This window comes from Heptranchias perlo, chromosome 34 (genome assembly GCF_035084215.1).
Source record: "Heptranchias perlo isolate sHepPer1 chromosome 34, sHepPer1.hap1, whole genome shotgun sequence".
Classification (NCBI taxonomy): domain Eukaryota; kingdom Metazoa; phylum Chordata; class Chondrichthyes; order Hexanchiformes; family Hexanchidae; genus Heptranchias; species Heptranchias perlo.
Genome location: NC_090358.1, coordinates 5,509,578 through 5,533,284, shown reverse-complemented (window position 1 = coordinate 5,533,284; position 23,707 = coordinate 5,509,578). Strand labels below are relative to the sequence as shown.

Sequence of the window (23,707 nt, the reverse complement as noted above, 5' to 3'; positions counted from 1 at the left end):
TACTCACTCTTCTGCCACTGGAAACAGCTTCCCCTTTTTTACTCTATCAAAACCATTCATGATTTTGAACACCTCTATAAAATCTCCTCTTAATCTTCTCTGCTCTAAGGAGAACAACCCCAGCTTCTCCAGTCTCTCCACATAACTGAAGTCCCTTATCCCTGGTACCATTCTAGTAAATCTCATCTGCACCTTTTCTAAGGCCTTGATTTCCTTCCTAAAGTGTGGAGCCCAGAATTGAACACAATATCCCAGCTAAGGCCTAACCAATATTTTATAAAAGGTTTAGCGTAACTTTCTTGCTTTTCTACTCTATACCTCTATAATAAAGCCCAGGATCCCATATGTTTTTTTTAAAACAGCCTTCTCAGCTTGTCCTGCCACCTTCAAAGGTTTGTGCACATACACCCCCAAATCTCTCTGTTCCTGTACCCCCTTTAAAATTGTACCATTTAGTTTATAATGCCTCTCTTCACTCTTCCAACCAAAATATATCACTTCACACTTCTCTTAAATTTTATCTGCCATATATCTGCCCATTTCACCAGTCTGTCTATGTCCCCTGAAGTCCATTTCTATCCTCCACATTGTTTATTTACTACATTCCCAAGTTTCGTATCATCTGCAAACTTTGAAATTATACCCAAGCCCAGATCGTTAATATATATTAAAAAGAGCAGTGGTCCTAATACCGACCCCTGGGGAATGCCACTGTATACTTCCCTCCAGTCTGAAAAACAACCGTTCACCACTACTCTCTGCTTTCTGCCCCTTAGCCAATTTTGTATCCACACTGCCACTGTCCCTTTAATTCCATGGGCTTTAATTTTACTTACAAGTCTATTATGTGGTACTTTATCAAATGCCTTTTGAAAGTCCATATACACATCAACCACACTACCCTCATCAACCCTCTCCGTTACTTCAAAGAACTCAATCAAGTTACAAGTTAGTCAAACACGATTTTCCTTTAACAAATCTGTACTGACTTTTATTTATTTGCCCATACTTTTCCAAGTGCCAATTAATTTTGTCCCGGACTATTGTCTCTAAAAGTTTCCACAACGCTAGGCCTGTAATAGCTGGGTTTATCCCTCTCTCCTTTTTTGAACAGGGGTGTGACATTTGCAATCCTCCAGTCCTCTGGCACCGCGCCCCCCTCACATTTAAGGAGGATTGGAAGGTTGTGGCCAGAGCCTCCGTAATTTCTACCCTTACTTCCCTCAGTAACCTAGGATGCATCCCATCTGGACCGGGTGACCTTTCTACTTTGAGTACTGCCAAACTTTTAAGCAACTCCTCTTCATCTATTTTTATCCTATCCAATATCACTACTCCCTCCTCCTTTACTACTACATTGGCAGCATCCTCTTCTCTAGTGAAGACCGATGTGAAGTATTTATTTAGTACCTCAGCCATACCACCTGTCTCCACAAGATAATCTTTTTTTGTCCCTAATCGGCCCCACCCTTCCACTTAGTATATTTTTATAAAAGACTTTTGGGTTCCCTTTTATGTTAACTGCTAATCTATTCTCATACCCTCTCTTTGCCCCTCTTGTTCCCTTTTTTAGATCTCCTCTGTACTTTCTGTATTTAGCTTGGTTGTTTATTGTATTATGAACCTTACATTTGTCTTAAGCCTCCTTTTTCTGTTTCAATTATAAGAACATAAGAAATAGGAGCAGGAGTAGGCCAATCGGTCCCTCGAGCCTGCTCCGCCATTCAATAAGATCATGGCTGATCTGATCCTAACCTCAAATTTAAATTCATGTCCAATTTCCTGCCCGCTCCCCGTAACCCCTAATTCCCTTTACTTCTAGGAAACTGTCTATTTCTGTTTTAAATTTATTTAATGATGTAGCTAATTTAATCTCTATATCTTTAGTCATCCAGGGAGCTCTAGCTTTGGATGTCCTTCCTTTCCCCCTCGTGGGAATGTGTCTAGCCTGTACCTGAACCATCTCCTCCTTGAAGGCCTCCCATTGTTCAATTACTGTTTTGCTTACCAATTTTTGATTCCAAACCACCAGGGCAGGATCCCTTTTTAACTCACTGAAATTAGCCCTCCCCCAGTTAAGTATTTTTACATTTAATTGTTCCTTGTCCTTTTCCATAACTATTCTAAACCTAATGATATGATCCCCAAATGCTCCCCCACTGAAACATGCTCCATATCATTCCCCAGATCGGGATCCAGCACATCCGCATTGGGCTGGAAACACACTGATCAAGAAAGTTCTCTTGTATACATTTCATGAATTCTTCCCCCTCTTTGACCCTTATTATCCCAGTCTATTTTGGGATAATTGAAGTCCCCCATTATCACTATTCTATAGTTCTTGCATCTTTCTGTAATTTGCCTGCAAATTTGCTCCTCTATCTCCTTTCCACTATTTGGTGGCTCATAGTATGCACTCAGTAGCGCAATATCTCCTCTACTGTTCCTTAATTCTAACCAAATAGATTCTGTCTTTGACCCCTCAACATTATCATCCCTTTCCAGTGCTATAATAGTTTCTTAGATCAATACTGCCAATCCCTCCCTTCTTTCCTTCCCTATTTTTCCTGAATACCTTGTAGCCAGGAATATTAAGTACCCAATCCTCCCCTTCTTTGAGCCAGGTCTCTGTTATTGCCAATACATCATAGTCCCATGTGGAGACTTGTGCGTACAGCTCACCAACCTTATTTACCACGCTACATGCATTTACGCACATGCACTCCAAACTCATCTTGGACTGCCTTGGATAACCACACAGACAGGAAAAGAAATAAAATGATGTATAAATTATAGACCAGGAGGGCAGAACCAATATTAGCATGAGACAATAGAAGGCAATAATTAGAAAAATTAAAAAGACATATCACTCATCCTGCTCAATCACTTCCAACTGAAGAACCAGCACATCCCATTTCTTCCTGTACTTGGTATCGAGCTGCACACTGAAGAACTGCCGGGGGGTAACATCTCTTTACGTTCTGAAAACTTGGTACTGGCATTTGCCCTCTGTTTGATCCCTCCTATTTCTAAACTATGGTTTACTCCTGAAAGGTATGGCTCTAATTTTTAGACTGTGCCCCCTACTCCTAAAATCCCCAACCAACGGAAATAGTTTCTCTCTATCCACCCTATCCGTTCCACTTAATATCTTATAAACTTCGATCAGATCACCCCTTAACCTTCTAAACTCGAGAGAACACAACCCCAATTTGTGTAATCTCTCCTCGTAACTTAACCCTTGAAGTCCGGGTATCATTCTAGTAAACCTACGCTGCACTCCCTCCAAGGCCAATATGTCCTTCCGAAGGTGCGGTGCCCAGAACTGCTCTCAGTACTCCAGGTGCGGTCTAACCAGGGTTTTGTATAGCTGCAGCATAACTTCTGCCCCCTTGTACTCTAGTCCTCTAGATATAAAGGCCAGCATTCTATTAGCCTTCTTGATTATTTTCTGCACCTGTTCATAACACTTCAATGATCTATGTACCTGAACCCCTAGGTCCCTTTGGATATTCACTGTTTTTAACTTTTTACATTTAGAAAGTACCCTGTTCTATCCTTTTTTGAACCAAAGTGGATGACCTCACATTTGTCTACATTGAATTCCATTTGCCACAGTTTTGCCCATTCACCTCATCTATCAATATCGCTTTGTAATTTTATGTTTTCATCTACACTGCTTACAATGCCACCAATCTTTGTGTCATCGGCAAACAAAGGAGAGAAATACAATAGAAGGCATAAAAAACATATATGAGACATAGAGGGTGTGAATAACTGAAGGGGTGATGGATAGGCAGATAAAAAGGAAAGGGAAAACTGAAAGTGGAGCAGACTCCAGTGTTCCAGAAAAAAGCAGGTCCAAACCAAGAGTGCAGACCACCTCGCCAGCAGTGTTCCAAATGGGAAGTCCTCACCCCATGAACCAACTCATTCCTTTGCACAGATCAGAGAATCAAACCTAGAACCTTCATGGTCTGTTTGGCTTAGTTAGTCACTAACTTTACTAGCTGAGCAATTGCAGATGCTGGTGCAAAAAGTTATTTGACAGAACCACCAGCATGCTTGCCTTCAAAAATCTATAATGAAAAAAAACTAGGAATCCAGCTGGTTTCAATATGAAAATCATAGTAAAAAGGGCCATTTTCAGGAAAAAATCTTGATATTTACACATTCATTACAATTCAGTCAAAACCTGCTTTGATTAAATATTGTTGGTGCTGGTGTTTTACAATAAATACAGAAATGTAATTTCAATATATTTGAAAAATGTAGCCAACTTTGCACATGGGAAATTGCTTCATAAAATGTTACGATATAACCCCCTGGTACTCAAAACCTAATTCATTGCCCAACAATCATATTGATGCAATATTACAGTGTTAATGATTTTCAGAAATGCTATTATCTAAACAATGACTGTTGGCACCACTGATGAGATAAGTATTTCAAATGTGATTTTTATTTTACTTTCAGTTTACTACCCGATTTGGACAGAATACTTGGCGGAAGAGCATTACAATAACTCTTGACAATGTGATTCTGTTTAATGCATGTTAACTGACATCAAAACCATCCTTATTGGGGCCCATAGATTAGCTCTTTTTAAAAAACTTTAAGACATTGACATATCAAGGCACAGCACAATTACCCACTAGAGTGCGCAAAAAAACAATTCCCCAAAGGTCTTAATCTCCAAAGTGCTGTTAGAGTTAGGAGGGCAGCACTGAGGCAGAACTGGTCATTTCCACAGTGGCAGGGGAGGGGGTGGAAACAAAAAAAATCCAGCAGGGTTGCTTTTAAGTGTTAGTAAGAAATTGAAGAGCATCACAATGGAACTACAAACGAGATGAAATAAAATATGATTTTGATACAGCGGAGAAATGACTTTGATACAGCACACTTGTGGATGGATTATTGCTTAATTTCCAATTCATTAGCTCTGAAACCAATATTTTTTTTACTCAATAATGCCACACTTTTAAAATGCTATTCCTCACAATCAGTTGCAAATTGAAAATTCACATCAGACTACTTCATGCAAGTATCACGATATTTTAGGCGTGTATACTTAACATGGGAGGGGGGGGGGACCTTTCCTAATTATAGGAGTAATGATAGACGTTTAGTTTTAGTGTGACACATAGTTCTACTAACTGCAGTACATTTGAAAAAAAAACAAGGTTCATTTCTGAATTGTATGTTTCACATTCTAGGGTTAGAATGAAGTACCATATCAGCCAAAGTAAGTGCAGTGAAAGACTATTTCAATTCCATCAAGAATGTGTCATATGGTCATGCCAAGTCATTAGAAATGTAAGTAACAAGTAACAGACCTACCTGGAAAATGCTACTCATTTTTGTGAAGTAAACCAGCCTCACCAAAAAGACTACCTCCAGTTTACCATATTCTGTTACAATTTTTGAAAATATGGATCAGGTTTGTGAAAATGTAATGAAACAGAATAGAGAGATAGAACAGCAAATATGTAGGCAAATTTCTGAGAAGTGCAAAAACAGTAGGGCAGTAAGAGGGGATTTCAACTACCCTATTAACTGGGACACAGTGTGAAGGGTATAGAGGGCACAAAATTCTTAAATTGCATTCAGAAGAACTTTGATTAGCCGGTACGTAGCAAGCCCAACAAGAGAGGGGGCGGTTCTGCATTTAGTTTTAGGAAATGAGGCTGGACAGGTGGAAGGAGTATCAGTGGGAGAGCATTTTGGTAGTTGGGATCATATAATTCAGTTAGTTTTAGCATAGTTATGGAAAAGGACAAAGATAAAACAGGAGTTAAAGTTCTCAATTGGGGAAAGACCAATTTTACTAAGCTGAGAAGTGATTTAGCAAAAGTGGACTGGAAACAGCTACTTGAAGGTAAATCAATGTCAGAGCAGTGGGAGGCATTCAAGGGGAAGATTCAACAGAGTAAACATGTTCCCACTAAGAAAAAGGGTGGGGTTGCCAAATCTAGAGTCCCCTGGATGTCAAGGAGCATACAGGGTAAGATAAGGCAGAAAAGGAAAGCTTATGTCAGACACCGAGAACCTAATACTACAGAAAGCCTACAGGAGTATAAAAAGTGCAGGGGTGAAATTAAACAGGAAATTAGGAAAGCAAAGAGAGGGCAGGAAAAATATTGGCAAGTAAAATCAAGGAAAACCAAAGATGTTTTATAAATGCATTAAGAACCTATGTGTGGAGGCGGAAGATGTTGGTATGGTTCTTAATGAACACTTTGCGTCTGTCTTCACAAAAGAGGGGGGACAATGCAGACATTGTAGTTAAGGAGGAGGAGTGTGAAATATTGGATGGGATAAACTTAGTGAGAGAGGAAGTATGAAGGGGATTAGCATAGTTGAAAGTAGGTAAATCACCGGGCCGGATGAAATGAATCCCAGGCTGTTAAAAGAAGCAAGGGAGAAATAACGGAGGCTCTGACCATCACTTTCCAATCCTCACTGGATACAGACGGGGTGCCGGATGTTTGGAGGACTGCTAACATTGTATCATTGATTAAGAAGGGAGCGAGGGATAGACCGAATAATTACAGGCCAGTCAGTCTAACCTCGGTGGTGGGCAAATTATTGGAATCAATTCTGAGGAACAGCATAAATAGTCACTTAGAAAGGCATGGAGTAATCAAGGACAGTCAGCATGGATTTGTTAAGGGAAGGTCGTGTCTGACTAACTTGATAGAATTTTTCGAGGATGTAACAAGAAGGGTCGATGAGGGTAGTGCATTTGATGTATTCTACATGGATTTTAGAAAGGCTTTTGACAAGGACCCACATGGCAGACTGGTCAAAAAAGTACAAGCCCATGGGATCCAAGGGAGAGTGGCAAGTTGGATCCAAAATTGGCTCAGTGGCAGAAAGCAAAAGGTAGTGGTCGACGGATGTTTTTGTGACTGGAAGGTTGTTTCCAGTGGGGTTCCGCGGGGCTCAGTGCTAGGTCCCTTGCTTTTTGTGATAGAAATATATATGATTTGGACTTAAATGTTGGGGGCATAATTAAGAAGTTTAAAGATGATACAAAAATTGGCAATGTGGTTGATAGTGAGAAGGAAAGCTGTACACTGCAAGAACATATCAATGGACTGGTCAGGTGGGCAGAAAAGTGGTAAATGGAATTCAATACAGAGAAGTGTGAGGTAATGCATTTGGGGAGAGAAAACAAGGCACGGGAGTTAACAATAAATGGAAGGTTACTGAAAGGTGTAGAGGAAGTGAGGGACTTGGAGTGCACGTCCACAGATCCCTGAAGGTAGCAGGACAGGCAGATAAGGTGGTTAAGAAGGCATATGGAATACTTTCCTTTATTAGCCGAGGCATGGAATATAAGAGCAGGGACGTTATGCTGGAACTGTATAACACACTGGTTAGGCCACAGATTGAGTACTGTGTACAGTTCTGGTCACACATTACAGGAAAGGTGTGATGGCACTAGAGAGGGTACAGAGGAGATTTACGAGGATGTGGCCAGGACTGGAGAATTTTAGCTATGAGGAAAGATTGGATAGGCTGGGGTTTTTCTCTTTGGAACAGAGGAGGCTTAGGGGTGATTTAATTGAGGTGTACAAAATTATGAGGGGCCTAGATAGAGTGGATAGGAAAGACCTATTTCCCTTTGCAGAGAGGTCAATAACCAGGGGGCATAGATTTAAAGTGATTGGTAGAAGGAATACAGGGGAGCTAAGGAAACATTTTTTCACCCAGAGGGTGGTAGGGGTCTGGAACTCACTGCCTGAAAGGGTGGTAGAGGCAGAAATCCTCAACTCATTTAAAAAGTAGCTGGATGTGCACCTGAAGGCTACCGACCAAGTGCTGGAAAGTGGGATTAGGCTGGGTGGCTCATTTTCGGCCGGCGCGGACACGATAGGCCAAATGGCCTCTTTCTGTGCCGTAAATTTTCTATGATTCTAGATGCAGAATGGACTTTAGACAGTTCTAGTCCTAGGATTTCAGTCACGTGCAATGATGTGAAGATGCAAGTTTTGTACCAAGTCTTAGTAAAAGATCCAATTATAGAATTTTGTGCTTCCATATTTTATCGTGTCTGGGCAGAGGACTTTGAGGCATACCGTATTAGGTTGAAGTACTAGCAATTACAGGTTTATCACTGGTAATAGCAGTGGTGGAAGCAACTTGAGGTGAAGAGTATTGCACAAGTGTTGGCACAACATTGCATGTTGGCTTAATGCTATTTTTTATATCGGGAATAAGAACCGGACAGACCAACCGGCACCGGACACGACAAAGGTGAACCAAGCCCAGTCAACCCTGCAAAGTCCTCCTCACTAACATCTGGAGACTTGTACCAAAATTGGGAGAGCTGTCCCACAGACTAGTCAAGCAACAGCCTGACATAGCCATACTCATAGAATCATACCTTACGCCAACGTCCCAGACTCTTCCATCACCATCCCTGGGTATGTCCTGTCCCACCAGCAGGACAGACCCACCAGAGGCGGCGGTACAGTGATATACAGTCAGGAGGGAGTGGCCTTGGGAGTCCGAGGCATTGACTCCGGACCCCATGAAATCTCATGGCATCAGGTCAAACATGGGCAAGGAAACCTCCTGCTGATTACGACCTACCGCCCTCCCTCAGCTGATGAATCAGTCCTCCTCCATGTTGAGCACCACTTGGAGGAAGCATTGAGGGTAGCAAGGGCACAGAATGTACTCTGGGTGGGGGACTTCAATGTTCATCACCGAGAGGGGTTCGGTAGCACCACTGCTGACCAAGCTGGCCAAGTCCTGAAGTACATAGCTGCCAGACTGGGCCTGCGGCAGGTGGTGAGCGAACCAACATAAGGGAAAAACCTACTTGACCTTGTCCTCACCAACTTACCTGTCGCAGATGCATCTGTCCATGACAGTATTGGTAGGAGTGACCACAGCACAGTCCTCGTGGAGACGAAATCCTGTCTTCACACTGAGGACACCATCCAACATGTTGTGTGGCACTATCACTGTGCTAAATGGGATAGATTTAGAAAAGATCTAGCAGCTCAAAACTAGGCATCCATGAGGCGCTGTGGGCCACCAACAGCAGCAGAATTGTATTCCAGCACAATCTGTAACCTCATGGTCCGGCATATTCCTCACTCTACCATTACCAACAAGCCAGGGGATCAACCCTAGTTCAATGAGGAGTGTAGAAGAGCATGCCAGGAGTAGCACCAGGGGTAACTAAAAATGAGGTGCCAACCTGGTGAAGCTACAACTCAGTACTACATGCATGCTAAACAGCGGAAGCAACATGCTATAGAAATGGGGATGTTCGCTGATGATTGTACAGTGTTCAGTTCCATTCGCAACTCCTCAGATAATGAAGCAGTCTGTGCCCGCATGCAGCAAGACCTGGACAACATCCAGGCTTGGGCTGATAAGTGGCAAGTAACATTCGCTCCAAGAAATGACCATCTCCAACAAGAGAGTGTCTAACCACCTCCCCTTGACATTCAACGGCATTACCATCGCTGAATCCCCCACCATCAACATCCTGGGGGTCACTTGACCAGAAACTTAACTGGACCAGCCACATAAATACTGTGGCTACAAGAGCAGGTCAGAGGCTGGGTGCTCTGCGGCAAGTGACTTACCTCCTAACTCCCCAAAGCCTTTCCACCATCTACAAGGCATAAATGCTAGAGTCTATTATAAAAGATGTGATAACAGAACACTTGGAGGGCATTAATGGGATTGGACAAAGTTAGCATGGGTTTATGAAAGGGAAATCATGCTAACGAATCTACTGGAGTTTTTTTGACCCTGTAACTAGTAGAATAGATAGGGGAAAACCAGTGGATGTGGTGTATTTGGATTTTCAGAAGGCTTTTGATAAGGTTCCACACAAGAGGTTAGTGTGCAAAACTAAAGCACATGGGATCGGGGGGAATATAGTGGTATGGATTGAGAATTGGTTGACAGACAGGAAACAAAGAGTAGGAATAAACGGGTCTTTTTCCGGGTGGCAGGCAGTGACTAGTGGGGTACTGCAAGGATCAGTGTTTGGGCCCCAGCTATTCACAATATATATCAATGATTTGGATGAGGGAACTAAATGTAACGTTTCCAAGTTTGCAGACGACACAAAGCTGGGGTGGAATGTGAGCTGTGAGGAGGATGCAAAGAGGCTCCAATGTGATTTACACAAGTTGGGTGAGTGGGCAAGAACATGGCAGATACAGTATAACATGGATAAATGTGAGGTTATCCACTTTGGTTGTAAAAACAGAAAGGCAGATTATTATCTGAATGGTGATAGATTGGGAAAAGGGGAGGTGCAACGAGACCTGGGTGCCCTTGTACACCAGTCGCTGAAAGCGAGCAGTCAGGTGCAGCAAGTAGTTAGGAAGGCGAATGGTATGTTGGCCTTCATTGCAAGAGGATTTGAGTACAGAAGCAGGGATGTCTTACTGCAGTTATACAGGGCCTTGTTGAGACCACATCTGGAGTATTGTGTCCAGTTTTGGTTTCCTTATCTGAGGAAGGATGTCCTTGCCATGGAGGGAGTGCAACAAAGGTTTACCAGACTGATTCCTGGGATGGCAGGACTGACGTATGAGGAGAGATTGGGTCGACTAGGCCTATATTCACTAGAGTTTAGAAGAATGAGAGGTGATCTCATTGAAACATATAAAATTCTAACAGGACTAGACAGACTAGATGCAGGGAGGATGTTCCCGATGGCTTGCGAGTCCAGAACCAGGGGTCACAGTCTTAGAATACGGGGTATGCCATTTAGAACTGAGATGAGGAGATATTTCTTCACTCAAAGGGTGGTGAACCTGTGGAATTCTCTACCACAGGAGGCAGTAGAGGCCAAGTCATTAGATGTATTCAAGAAGGAGATAGATATATTTCTTAATGCTAAAGGGATCAAGGGATATGGGGAAAAAGCAGGAACAGGGTACTGAGTTAGACGACCAGCCATGATAATTTTGAATGGTGGAGCAGGCCCGAAGGGCCGAATGGCCTACTCTTGCTCCTATTTTCTATGTACGTCAGGAGTGTGACGGAATACTCTCCACTTGCTTGGATGAGTGCAGCTCCAACAACACTCAAGAAGCTCGACACCATCCAGGACAAAGCAGCCTGCTTGACTGGCACCCCATCCACCACCCTAAACATTCACTCCCTTCACCACCGGTGCACTGTGGCTGCAGTGTGTACCATCCACAGGATGCACTGCAGCAACTTGCCAAGGCTTCTTCGACAGCACCTCCCAAACCCGCGACCTCTACCACCTAGAAGGACAAGGGCAGCAGGTACATGGGAACAACACCACCTGCACGCTCCGCTCCAAGTCACACACCATCCCGACATGGAAATATATCGCCGTTCCTTCATCGTCGCTGGGTCAAAATCCTGGAACTTCCTTCCCAACAGCACTATGGAAGAACCTTCACCACACGAATTGCAGCGGTTCAAGAAGGCGGTTCACCACCACCTTCTCAAGGGCAATTAGCGATGGGCAATAAATGCTGGCCTTGCCAGCGACGCCCACATCCCACGAACGAATGAAAAAAAAACAAATGTAGGCCATACGGCCCCTCGAGCCTGCACCACCATTCAATAAGATCATGGCTGATCTTCAACCTCAAATCCAATTTCCCACTCGATCCCCATATCCCTTGATTCCCTTAGTGTCCGAAAATCTATTGATCTCAGCCTTGAATATACTCAACGACTGAGCGTCCACAGCCCTCTGGGGTAAAGAATTCCAAAGATTCACAACACTGAGTGAAAAAATTTTTCCTCATCGCGGTCCTAAATGGCCGAACCCTTATCCTGAGACCATGACCCCTTGTTCTCGATTCTCCAGCCAGAGGAATCAGCCTCTCAGCATCTACCCTGTCAAGCGCTCTCAGAATTTTATACGTTTCAATGAGATGACCTCTCATTCTTCCAAACTCCAGAGAATATGGGCCAATTCTACTCAATCTCTCCTCATAGGAATCAATCTAGTGAACCTTTGTTGCACCCCCTCTAAAGGCAAGTATATCTTTCCTTAGGTAAGGAGACCAAAACTGTACTAACACAGTACTCCAGGTGTGGTCTCACCCGACCCTGTATAATTGCAGCAAGATCTCCTTACTCTTATACTCCAACTCCCTTGCAATAAAGGCTAACGTACCATTTGCTTGCTGTACCTGCATGTTAACTTTCTGTGATTCGTGTACAAGGACTTCCAAATCCCTCTGAATACCAACATTTCTTAGTCTCTCACGTTTTAAAAAATAACCTGCTTTTCTATTCTTCCCAAAGAATTTCACATTTCCCCACATTATACTCCATCTGCCACCATCTCGTCCATTCACTTAACCTGTCTATATCCCTTTGCGTCCTCCTCACAGCCTACTTTCCCACCTAGCTTTGTATCATCAGCCAACTTGGATACATTACACTCAAAGTCATTGATATATATTGTAAACAGCTGAGGCCCAAGCACTGATCCTCCGATACCCCACAAATTACAACCTGCCAACCGAAAATAACACATTTATTCCTACTCTCTGTTTTCTGTCCGTTAACCAATCCTCAATCCATGCTAATATGTTACCCCCGATTCCATGAGCCCTAAACTTGTGTGCCAATATCAAATTCCTTTCCTCCACTATTTTAACAGAAGCGTTAACCAATTTCTTTTCAACGGGTTAATGCTTCTGTTAAAATAGCAGACAAAGGACTTTCATACAAATATGTTGACATATTCCTAAACTCATATTATACAATAGCATTTAACCCCAAAGGAGCGTGGAAATGATAAAAGTTCTAGAAGAGGTTGAGATGATATTTTCACCTTTCTCTATAATATTTATACATATGTATCACTTAGGCATTAATATATATATTCCTCTAAATATCACTGCTTTAGAAATAATGACAATCATAAGATTTCAGGAATATAAACAGCAGTTGTTAAGCAGAAATATCACAGTTCCATATATAAAAGGGTTCTAATATATGCTGACTATATTATTTCTCGTCTGGGAGTCAGAAGGTTGTGGGTTCAAGTCCCCACCCCTGAGACTTGAACATATAATCCAGGTTTACACTTCAGTGCAGTATTCAGGGAGTGCTGCACTGTGGTAGATGCTGTCTTTCGGATGAGACGTTAAACCAAGACTGTGTCGGCCCGCTCGGGTGGACGTAAAAGATCACGTGGCACTATTCGAAGAGCAGAGGAATTCCCCTGGTTTCCTGGCCAATATTTATCCCTCAAACAATATCACTAAAGCAGATGATCTGGTCCTTTATTTAATTGCTGTTTGTGGGACCTTGCTGTGCACAAATTGGCTGCCATGTTTCCTACATTACAGCAGTGGCTACACTTCAAAAGTACTTCATTGACTGTAAAGCGCTTTGGGATGTCCTGAGGTTGTGAAAAGTGCTATATAAATGCAAGTTCTTTCTTCCTATCTTTCTTTCTTTGCTACTCAACAAACAAGTGCGAGGAGCTCATGGAATTCTTTGTCACGAAGATTGAGACCATCTGTTCAGCTGCCTCTGCCGCATCCCTCTCTTTCCCTTACCCACCAAGCCAATGTGACCCCCTGCGCTACCTCTGAACTCGCATCTTTCTCTAGTTTATTTCCTATCTCCCTTCATACCCTCTGAGCTCATCTTGTCCAGAAGACCCACCTCCTGTTCTCTTCACCCTATTCACATTAAACTTCCCTTCCTGGCTCCTCTGCTGGTTGATATAGTAAACTGTTCCCTCTCCCCAGGTACTGTTTCCCCCACCCCCCCCCCGATCCCACTGTCCTTGCAAACTACCTCCCCATCTCCAACCTCCTTTTCCTCTCCGTGTTGTCACCTCCCAAATCTGTGTACATCTTTCCCGCAACTCCATGTTGGAACCTTTCCAAATCAGGTTTCTGCCCCTGCCACAGCACTGAAACAGCCCTAATTCAAATCACAAATTACATCCTCTTTGACCAGGGAGCACTATCACTCCTCATGCTCGACCTCTCTGCAGCCTTTGACATGGTTGACCACACCATCCTCCACCAATGCCTCTCTTCTTTAGTTCAGCTGAATGGGACTGCCCTTGCCTGGATCCACTCTTACCTATCTGGTTCTAACTAGAGAATCTCCTACAATGAATTCTCTTCTTGCCCCCACACTGTTACCTCTGGGATATCTCAAGGAATTATCCTTGGCCCCCTTATAGTTCTCATCTACATGCCGCACCTCGTTGACATCATCCGAAGACAAGACGTCAGGTTTCACATGTACACTGCCGACACCCACCTCGACCTCACCACCACCTCTCTCGGTCCCAAAACTGCCTCTGTGTTGTCAGAATGCTTGCCCAACATCCACTGCTGGATGAGCCACAATTTTCTCCAATTGGGTAGACTGAAGCCATTGTCGTTGGCCCCCGCCACGAATTACATTCCTCACCATCGATTCCATCTCCCTCCGTTGCCATTGTCTCAGGCTCAACCAGACTGCTCGCTACCTCGGCATCCCCATATCCTCTCCATCACAAAGACTATCAACTTTCACCTCCGCCCATCTCCACCCAAGCTCCAGCTTATCCGCTGCTGAAATAGTCAGCCACGCTTTTGTTACCTTCAGGTTCGACTATTCCAACGCTCTCCTGGCCAGCCTCCCATCTTTCACCCTCTATAAACTTAAGCTCATCCAAAACTCTGCCATCCATATTCTAAACTGTCCTGCTAACCCATCACCTCTATCACTGACCTACATTGGCCCCTGGTCCAACAATTTTAAAATGATCATGCTCATGTTCAAATCCCTTCATGGCCTCAACGCCACCTATCTCTGTAACCTCCTCCCGTCCTACAACCCTCCAAGAACTCTGCGTTCCTCTAACTCTGGACTCTTGTGCATCCTCCAATCCCTTCGCCCCACCAGTGGCGGCTGTGCTTTCAGCAGTCTAGGCCATAAAGCTTTGGAATTCCCCTCCCCAAACCTCTCCGTCTCTCCACCTCTCTCTCCTCCTTTAAGACCCTCCTTAAAACTTACCTCATTGACCCAGCTTTTAGTCACCCATCCTGATATCTCCTTCTTTGGCTCGATGTCAATTTTTATTACACTCCTGTGAACCGCCTTGGGACATTTTCCCATTTTAAAAGGTGCTATATAAATGCACGTTGTTGTTGTACAATGCCACTGTTATAAAGTAGACCCAAGAGGAAATAAAACTACAACCTAACTCATGTGGGAAAATACAAGTGTAGGCATTGGGTGAGGACATGATCAGGCTTGGTGGTAATGCCCTCATTATAAATTAACCAGCCAACATTGACTATCTACGCTCACCTGTGAGGAATTACCACTTGGGTGAGATACCAGAAGATTACTAGCACCCTTGCAACCATACCTCAACAATGATTTAGCATCTTCAGAAGCAAAGGAAAAAATTGGTCAGGGGAGGAGGAAAGAGAGGAGAAGGGCAAGTCATCTCATGAACTATACATTATTATACCTTGTAAAAAATTATAGGTGGTCAGACTTTGAGGACTAAATCGTGTCTCATGGTTCAGATAAAAAAAATTTGATTGCTCAAACTTGGCTTCTGCATATCACTTCAATTTTGTTTTGTAATCACTCCATTATTCTTTATGTAATATCAGAAATCTAAGATGGTAATCCAGATGCTGTAGGTCAGCAAGTACAGGGATGATGGTTAAGTGGGTGCAGGATAGGATAGGGGCAGCAGAGTTTTGGATGAGCTGAAGTTTATGGAGGGTAGAGGATGGGAGGTCAGCCAGCAGAGCATTTAAATAGTCGAGTTTGGATGAGGGCTTTAGCAGCAGATGGGCTGAACACAAACACAAAAGTGATTGCTTATAATATAGTTTTATTTTAAAATCAAGATATTTATTCTAAAACTAACACACACTTTGGATTCAGGTAGTGTCCACTATGTGACCTGAACCCCTTGATTGTGTTAGAATTTCAGTATGCTTCATCAGCCTGCTATTATTCACAGCAGATTAGTGGGAAATTACACATCAATTAAACATATTGTAATTCTACTTGCATGCAGATTCCACCACCTACCTGTCCATTTGCCAGTATTTTCTTAAGTTCGGCAGAGGACTTCTTCAAGCTAACACAAAAGAAAGGCAAAGACAGTTATGCAAATGCATATGTCAACATAGAAACACACAATTTAAACCAACTAAAATTACAGGACAGCAAATGTATTCTCTGGAACTTAAAAGGAATAATAAAAAAAATTGTCAATACGCTGATTTATTATGCAATTAATTGTTTTGCTTCAAAAGACCCTAATTGTTGTTCGTAATTCACGTACAAATTATAGAAATGCACCAAAAGGCAAAGATTTCTCAAATGTATCTTTATAGAAGCTGTCCTCTCCCTAGTACCCTCAATACAAATAAATAAATGTTTTTAATAAATGCAGCTCTCCCTAGATTCAGTTGGTAAGTCCACTGCCTAGTGTGAAACTGAGCCTTACAAACCAGACAGGTCTGAGATGGTGATCTATAAGATCTCAACAAGGGTGGTGGCAGGGACATTATAATTGGTCGCAGGGACTAAAGAGGATAAAAATCAACTAGTGCTATCCAATGCTGGAATGTGTGCATGTCAGGTGTGGATAGAACCAGGTTCACCTGTGACACCCTCCACAGTTGAATAGCCTGATAACAGATCACCATCAAGGCTTACACATGAAGACTGCCAATGTGGGAAAGCTGCCAGAGTGCAATACATACCCATGAAACTATACTCCTGAATTAGGAGAGGAAGGTAGAGAAAATTCGGATAGAAAAACAAAGCCGATCACACTTTAATGCAGAATGTATTAAATAATTTGCACTACTGTAATTTGAAATTAATCTAAATATTAATAAATCTTATAAACACATCAACACCAGTCTTGCAATTGTGAAAACAATAGAATACTGAGTTTTAGACATTTTAATGAGTACCAGTTATGAGATGTCAGAAGCGATGATAAATATTAATTCCAACATCATTTGCCTTTTATAATTGTCTTCTTCTCGTTTTTGTCAAGAATTCCCAACAGAAACACTTCTAAAATTATATGGTATAACAGTTTTGAATCTAGTACCATTAGTTATCATGCAGTGAACATATCTCATAAGCCGTTTTTGATTCTGCTCTTGACTCTTACCTATTGTTCGGCAGGCCTTCTGTGACTGCTGGGCAGCTATTATTAGAGGACCCTGCCCGTGTATTTACCTGCAGGCAGATAAGGAGTTTTTATCAGTCATTCATGGGCTGAGGACAGCAGTCTAATTAACCTGTAATTTACCATAGATTTCTCATTTCCATCTGAAGGTTAATTGGCTTGTTGCTAGGCATGCGGACGGTTGCATGCTCTCTATTTGCACATGACGTTAGCATACTAAACCACGGAGTCTTTGTAGAAATAAGAAAAAGCATTACTTAATGCTGCTGTGCTATGATGGATACTATTGTGCAAAAGATATATTAAAAACAATTTCAGCATGTTTCAAACAAAAATTTACACTCTAATGTTTTTCAAAATGCACTAAGCATATGTTGTATTTATATATTTTTCTCTCTTATTTTTTATGTTGTCTGCTAATTTTGTATCGATCTGTTGCTGACATGGCTGCTAGAGGCAACGGCAAATTTATACTATTAATCTCACATTTGAGGAGTTGTTGGAGGCTGTGACTATCACAAAGTGGTCTCCAGCTGTATCTCTTGAGGCAGTGCCACCTAATCCTCAAGTCTAAATAGTGGATGTTACACTCAGTTTTTAGCAATGGACGTACAGGTCAATCACCCTTGAATTTGCCCCCCATGCACCCATGGCCAACACCTGTGTTATGTTTCCTTGTATGAACATTGGGAAATGGGGAATCTGCATACAAACCCACATCCTAGCCCATTGCTGTTCCAATATGCCATAACACCTTGCTACACTTTTTTTGTTTATTTTTTATTCAAGTTAAAAGTAATATTGAATCGGGGACAGGGACTTGATAAAATTAACATAAGTAAAATAACAATAATGAAGAAAATAATAGTACTAAAAAGTGACAAATCCCCAGGATCAGATGGTTTCCATCCCAGGGTTTTAAAGGAAGTAGATGAGCACATTGCAATGCCCTTACTATAATCTTTAAAAGTTCTCTAGATTCAGGAACTGTCCCTCTAGATTGGAAAATTGCACATGTCACTCCGCTTTTTAAGAAAGGAGAGAGAGGGAAACCAGGGAATTATAGACCAGTTAGCCTAACATCTGTTGTGGGGAAAATGCTGGAGTCTATAATTAAGGATAGGGTGACTGAACACCTTGAAAATTTTCAGTTAATCAGAGAGAGCCAGCATGGATTTGTGAAAGGTCGGTCATGTCTGACAAGCCTGATTGAATTTTTTGAAGAGGTGACTAAAGTAGTGGACAGGGGAATGTCAATGGATGTTATTTGTATGGACTTCCAGAAGGCATTTGATAAAGTCCCACATAAGAGACTGTTAGCTAAGATAGAAGCCCATGGAATCGAGGGAAAAGTACGGACTTGGTTAGGAAGTTGGCTGAGCGAAAGGCGACAGAGAGTAGGGATAATGGGTAGGTACTCACATTGGCAGGATGTGACTAGTGGAGTCCCGCAGGGATCTGTCTTGGGTCCTCAATTATTCACAATATTTATTAACGATTTAGATGAAGGCATAGAAAGTCTCATATCTAAGTTTGCCGATGACACAAAGATTGGTGGCATTGTAAGCAGTGTAGATGAAAACATAAAATTACAAAGGGATATTGATAGATTAGTTGAATGGGCAAAACTGTGGCAAATGGAATTCAATGTAGACAAATGTGTGGTCATCCACTTTGGATCAAAAAAGGACCGAACAGGGTACTTTCTAAATGGTAAAAAGTTAAAAACAGTGAATATCCAAAGGGACCTAGGGGTTCAGGTACATAGATCATTGAAGTGTCATGAACAGGTGCAGAAAATAATCAATAAGGCTAAAGGAATGTTGGCCTTTATATCTCGAGGACTAGAGTACAAAAGGGGGCAGAAGTTATGCTGCAGCTATACAAAACCCTGGTTAGACCGCACCTGGAGTACTGTGAGCAGTTCTGGGCACCACACCTTCGGAAGGACATATTGGCCTTGGAGGGAGTGAAGCGTAGGTTTACTAGAATGATACCCGGACTTCAAGGGTTAAGTTACAAGGAGAGATTACACAAATTGGGGTTGTATTCTCTGGAGTTTCGAAGGTTAAGGGGTGACCTGATCGAAGTTTATAAGATATTAAGGGGAACAGATAGGGTGGATAGAGAGAAACTATTTCCGCTGGTTGGGGATTTTAGGAGTAGGGGGCAGAGTCTAAAAATTAGAGCCAGACCTTTCAGGAGTGAGATTAGAAAACACTTCTACACACAAAGGGTGATAGAAGTTTGGAACACTCTTCCGCAAAGGGTAATTGATGCTAGCTCAATTGCTAATTTTAAATCTGAGATAGATAGTTTTTTGCCAACCAAAGGTATTAAGGGATATGGGCCAAAGGCAGGTATATGGAGTTAGATCACAGATCAGCCATGATCTTATCAAATGGCGGAGCAGGCACGAGGGGCTGAATGGCCTACTCCTGTTCCTATGTTCCTGCGCACAGCACAGCAATTAGAAGTAAAATTTAAATCACAGAAAAAGATATAGGCAGACCAGGATAAGAAGAAAGACTGATTTATACCACCCCGACCCTTTAAAAATATTAAAAAAGCTCAAAGAATTAAATTTAATATCAATTATTGCAATCAGACCATTTAAATTAATCACTATTGGACTTGAAATAGATATGGATATGGTCATTCACACCTATAGTGCTGAGATTGCATCAGGCAGAGCAGTAACCTACAATCACACAAGGAGTTGGATAGCCAGGTTTTTGGAAGTCGCTCTGAAAGCTTTCCAAATGGATAAAGTAAATATCGCTGGAACCTGATAAGTCTATTCGTGCCAAAAGGACTTCAAACTTGTGATATCTTTCACTTCTGAATCTTTAAAGCAACACAGATTCACTCTTTAACTGATGTTGATTGTTCTTCTAATATATTCTTATTCACACAAGACTTTTAGTCACAACTCAAGCATCGTTTTAACGCCACTGGGCCATGACTCCCTGACTTCTACAGGTGCCGAGAAAAATGGTTACACACCAGTATTAGCATTGCCAACTGCCACCTTTTACCAAGTGAAAGCCAGAAGCTGGGGGACAGGGAAATAGCTTTAAAAATTCTTATCAAGACAAATTAGTTCAGATGTGTGGCCTCAACATTGAGTTGGTATGAGGGGTATATTTATTTCAGTAATAAAAACAGAAAATGTTGGAAATACACAGGCCAGTCAGCATCTGTGAAGAGAAAAGATTGGTTATAACATTTCAGGTGTTCATCCTCCAACAGATGAAGATTTCCAACATTTACAGTCTACCTTTTATATTTTACATTTACTTCAGTAATGTTCCTCTCCCTGCTGATGGTGTTGAATTTTATTGCAAAGCTCCCAGAAGTTTTGCAGCTGCAGGAAGTTAAAAATTGGTCCACTTTTGATATTAATACCAGGTGGAAAAATCTGGAAAAATGGACAAAAATCTCCCCCCTAAAACTGGATTTCAGCTGCACAACTTACATTAAAAATAAATGTAAGGAGTCTTACAACACCAGGTTATAGTCCAACAGCTTTATTTGAAATCACAAGCTTTCGGAGCTTTCCTCCTTTGTCAGGTGAGTGTAGGATTCCATAAAGGTACAGCATATATCGTCAGAGAACAATGCCTGGTGATTACAGATAATCTTTCCAACTGCCCGTTATCACCCTCGGCAGAGATATAATCAAAGCAATCAAAGGAGTGGAATGGTGTGCCGAGGGTGATAACGGGCAGTTGGAAAGATTATCTGTAATCACCAGGCATTGTTCTCTGACTATATATGCTGTACCTTTATGGAATCCAACACTCCCCTGACGAAGGAGGAAAGCTCCGAAAGCTTGTGATTTCAATTAAAGCTATAACCTGGTGTTGTAAGACTCCTTACATTTGTCCATCCCAGTCCATCACTGGCATCTCCACATCATTAAAAATAAACACACAGCCTACTCAAAAAAAAACTGGTCAAAAAATAGACAGATGGCAACTCTAACCGTCATTTACAGAATTATCTGAAAAAGGGAATAAAAAGGTAAATAACATACAATTTTTAAAATTTATTTAAGCTTAAAAATGTATCTTTTCTTCTGATTTTTTTGAAAATCAAATCTTTTGAAATAATTCTGTAATCAGGATGTATAACGTGTTTTTGATGTCTCTTGAACAATAATTGCCACCAAGAAATTTTGAAGAGTTCTTTGGGTTTTATGCAGGATTACATGTATCTAACAGACTTCATTACAACATCAAAAGTGGCCGAGGACCTTGTTGTCATGAGGATGGAGAGGAAAAAAAGTCTGAGTTTAGTGGGTTTTTTTTAAAATTGGTATGGTTACAGCTACAGTTACAGAAACATAAATATAGTGCATGCTGTTATTTAGTGAAATTTTGCCAGCTCCCTCCCTGCTAACACTTCAGTAGTTCTGGGCAGACACAGCCACTGTTGTGGGTGTGTTCCCAATCTATTCATTTTAAGAAAAAAACACATCCAACGACAAGATATTTGTCAAGTTTGGTAAACCATATGAGTTACTGAGGAGGAACAGAGGTCAGCCTATGACATCCTCAGTAACCACACATACAGAAGAGGTCCCCAAATAGCCTCAATTTCTAAAAGGAAACGACAGAGCAAATTAAATAAGTTCCAAAGTTTAGAGACAGAAAATGCTGGAAATACACAGCAGCTCAGTCAGCACCTGTAAAGAGAAAAGATAAGTCAACAGGTATACCTATTGTCAGAATCACAACCTTATTTTCAGTTCTGAGAAAGGGTTATATTCAAAACATTAATCTGTCTGTTCTCTTTGCAGATGCTGACTGACCTGCTGTGCACTTTCAGCATTTATAGTTTTTAATTTTTTTTTTTACAGTTTAGATATGGGTGGTCAGAGATAGTGGTGGCTCCTACTGCAGGCATTTTTGAAAAGAGGTGGGACAAGGCTGTTAATGAAATTTTGTTTAAGTGGGCAGAGGTCAAATCAGACGTCTTCATGTTCAGGCACAAATAGGCAATTCCAGCATCTTCTATTTAAGACCGCATCAGTTTGAAATATGCCAGTGAGGGACAGCCCACTGCCCCCTGATGCACACACAAGGGAGGAAGAGTAGAGCTGATAGAAAAGAGGCTGTGGTAATCTTATGGCTGCATTAATACCATACGTGGTCTATGAGGGATCAGGCTTGATGGACCAAATAGCCTTTTCTTGTCCAAACTTAGAAACTTATAATTATTATAAGAAAAATCAATTGAACAACTACTATCTATTGACAAAAAAAAACTTATTCCAAACAAGCTGGGACTCAACCAGAAGGACATTAGACCCATGTCTTTATTTGGACTTATATTACAAGTTTTATGATGATTTAATGTATGCAAAACATGTTCAATCACAAAAATAATTCTTTTGGTGAAAACAAATATTATCTGTTAGATAGATAGCTCTAATTGTGAGTTTGAGTAAAGAAGAAATAATTTTGATTTCTACATTATATTGACAGGTTAGAACTGAGCATCCAAATGTTCAACTAGTTGACAATACGTCAGCTCAGTGTCTGTGTATTCCGACATATGCATGTAAGTGTATAACTAACAAAGTACAAACAAAATGCTTAGACAAAAACCTAATAATCCAATAAAAACTGTATAAGAGCAATACTGCAACTTTGGATTGCCTTTCAGAGCCAAAGTGTATTGCCTGGTATGTTAATTAGCTAGTCAAGATTCACTATAACCAGCAATATCCAGAAACCTATGCGATAGATCATCTCAAGTCCCACCTTCCTGATCAAGCAGATGCAAGTCCAATTTGGAGCAGGAAAGTTGGGTTGGGTGAGGGGGGGGGGGGGGGAGAAAGAGAGGAATCCAAATTGTCATCGACTATCTACAAAAAAGATTTCATTCAGATTTTCTTCTTACATTAGCATGTTTAATTGTTGTTTCTGGTACTGTTTTTCAAGGTTTTCGAAACTGCAACCATTAGCTTTTAAGTATCTGTACAAAGGAGCAGCTTGTGATGAGACACTAACCTTTAATTACAACTGGGATTTTTGTCTTTGAGACCAGGCTTTGCAGCATTTCACACAATAGAAAAAACACAATGAAAGTCACAGGAACACCACCACCTCCAAGCTCCTCTCCAAGTCACATACCATCCTGATTTAGACATATATTGCCATTCCTTCATCAGCACTGGTTCAAAATCCTGGAATTACATATCTAACACCATTGTGGGAGCACTGTCATTAAAAAGATTGCAGTGGTTCGAGAGGGTGGCCCACTACTACTGACACCTTCTCAGGGCAACCAGGATGGGCAGTAAATGAAGCCTTCATTTGTACCCTCATCCCAGGTACAAATGTATTTTAAAAAGTGGTACCGGATTTAATTCTCTGACTACTATGTTGGTGCATTTACATACAAAAAAGTTAGTTTTTTCTCATTGTTTTACTTTGAAATTGAAAAGTGCCCTCCAGTCCAGCATCTACCCTCTTCACAAAATCAGAATAGTCCTAGTCAAAGTAACGAACAACATCCTATGTGACT

General features: G+C 41.5%; 1 protein-coding gene across 7 annotated transcripts in view; it reads right to left on the bottom strand.

Moving 5' to 3' along the window:
- Nucleotides 1-23,707, bottom strand: part of map2k5 (mitogen-activated protein kinase kinase 5) — a 241,979-nt gene that overhangs the window by 163,999 nt on the left and 54,273 nt on the right. For all 7 annotated transcript variants that reach the window (XM_067971342.1, XM_067971343.1, XM_067971344.1 and 4 more), the window contains 2 exons: nt 17,153-17,220; nt 16,051-16,099 (listed from right to left, as the gene is read on the bottom strand). In XM_067971342.1, the coding sequence (XP_067827443.1) occupies nt 16,051-16,099; nt 17,153-17,220 (117 nt within the window). The remainder of the gene's footprint in view (nt 1-16,050; nt 16,100-17,152; nt 17,221-23,707) is intronic.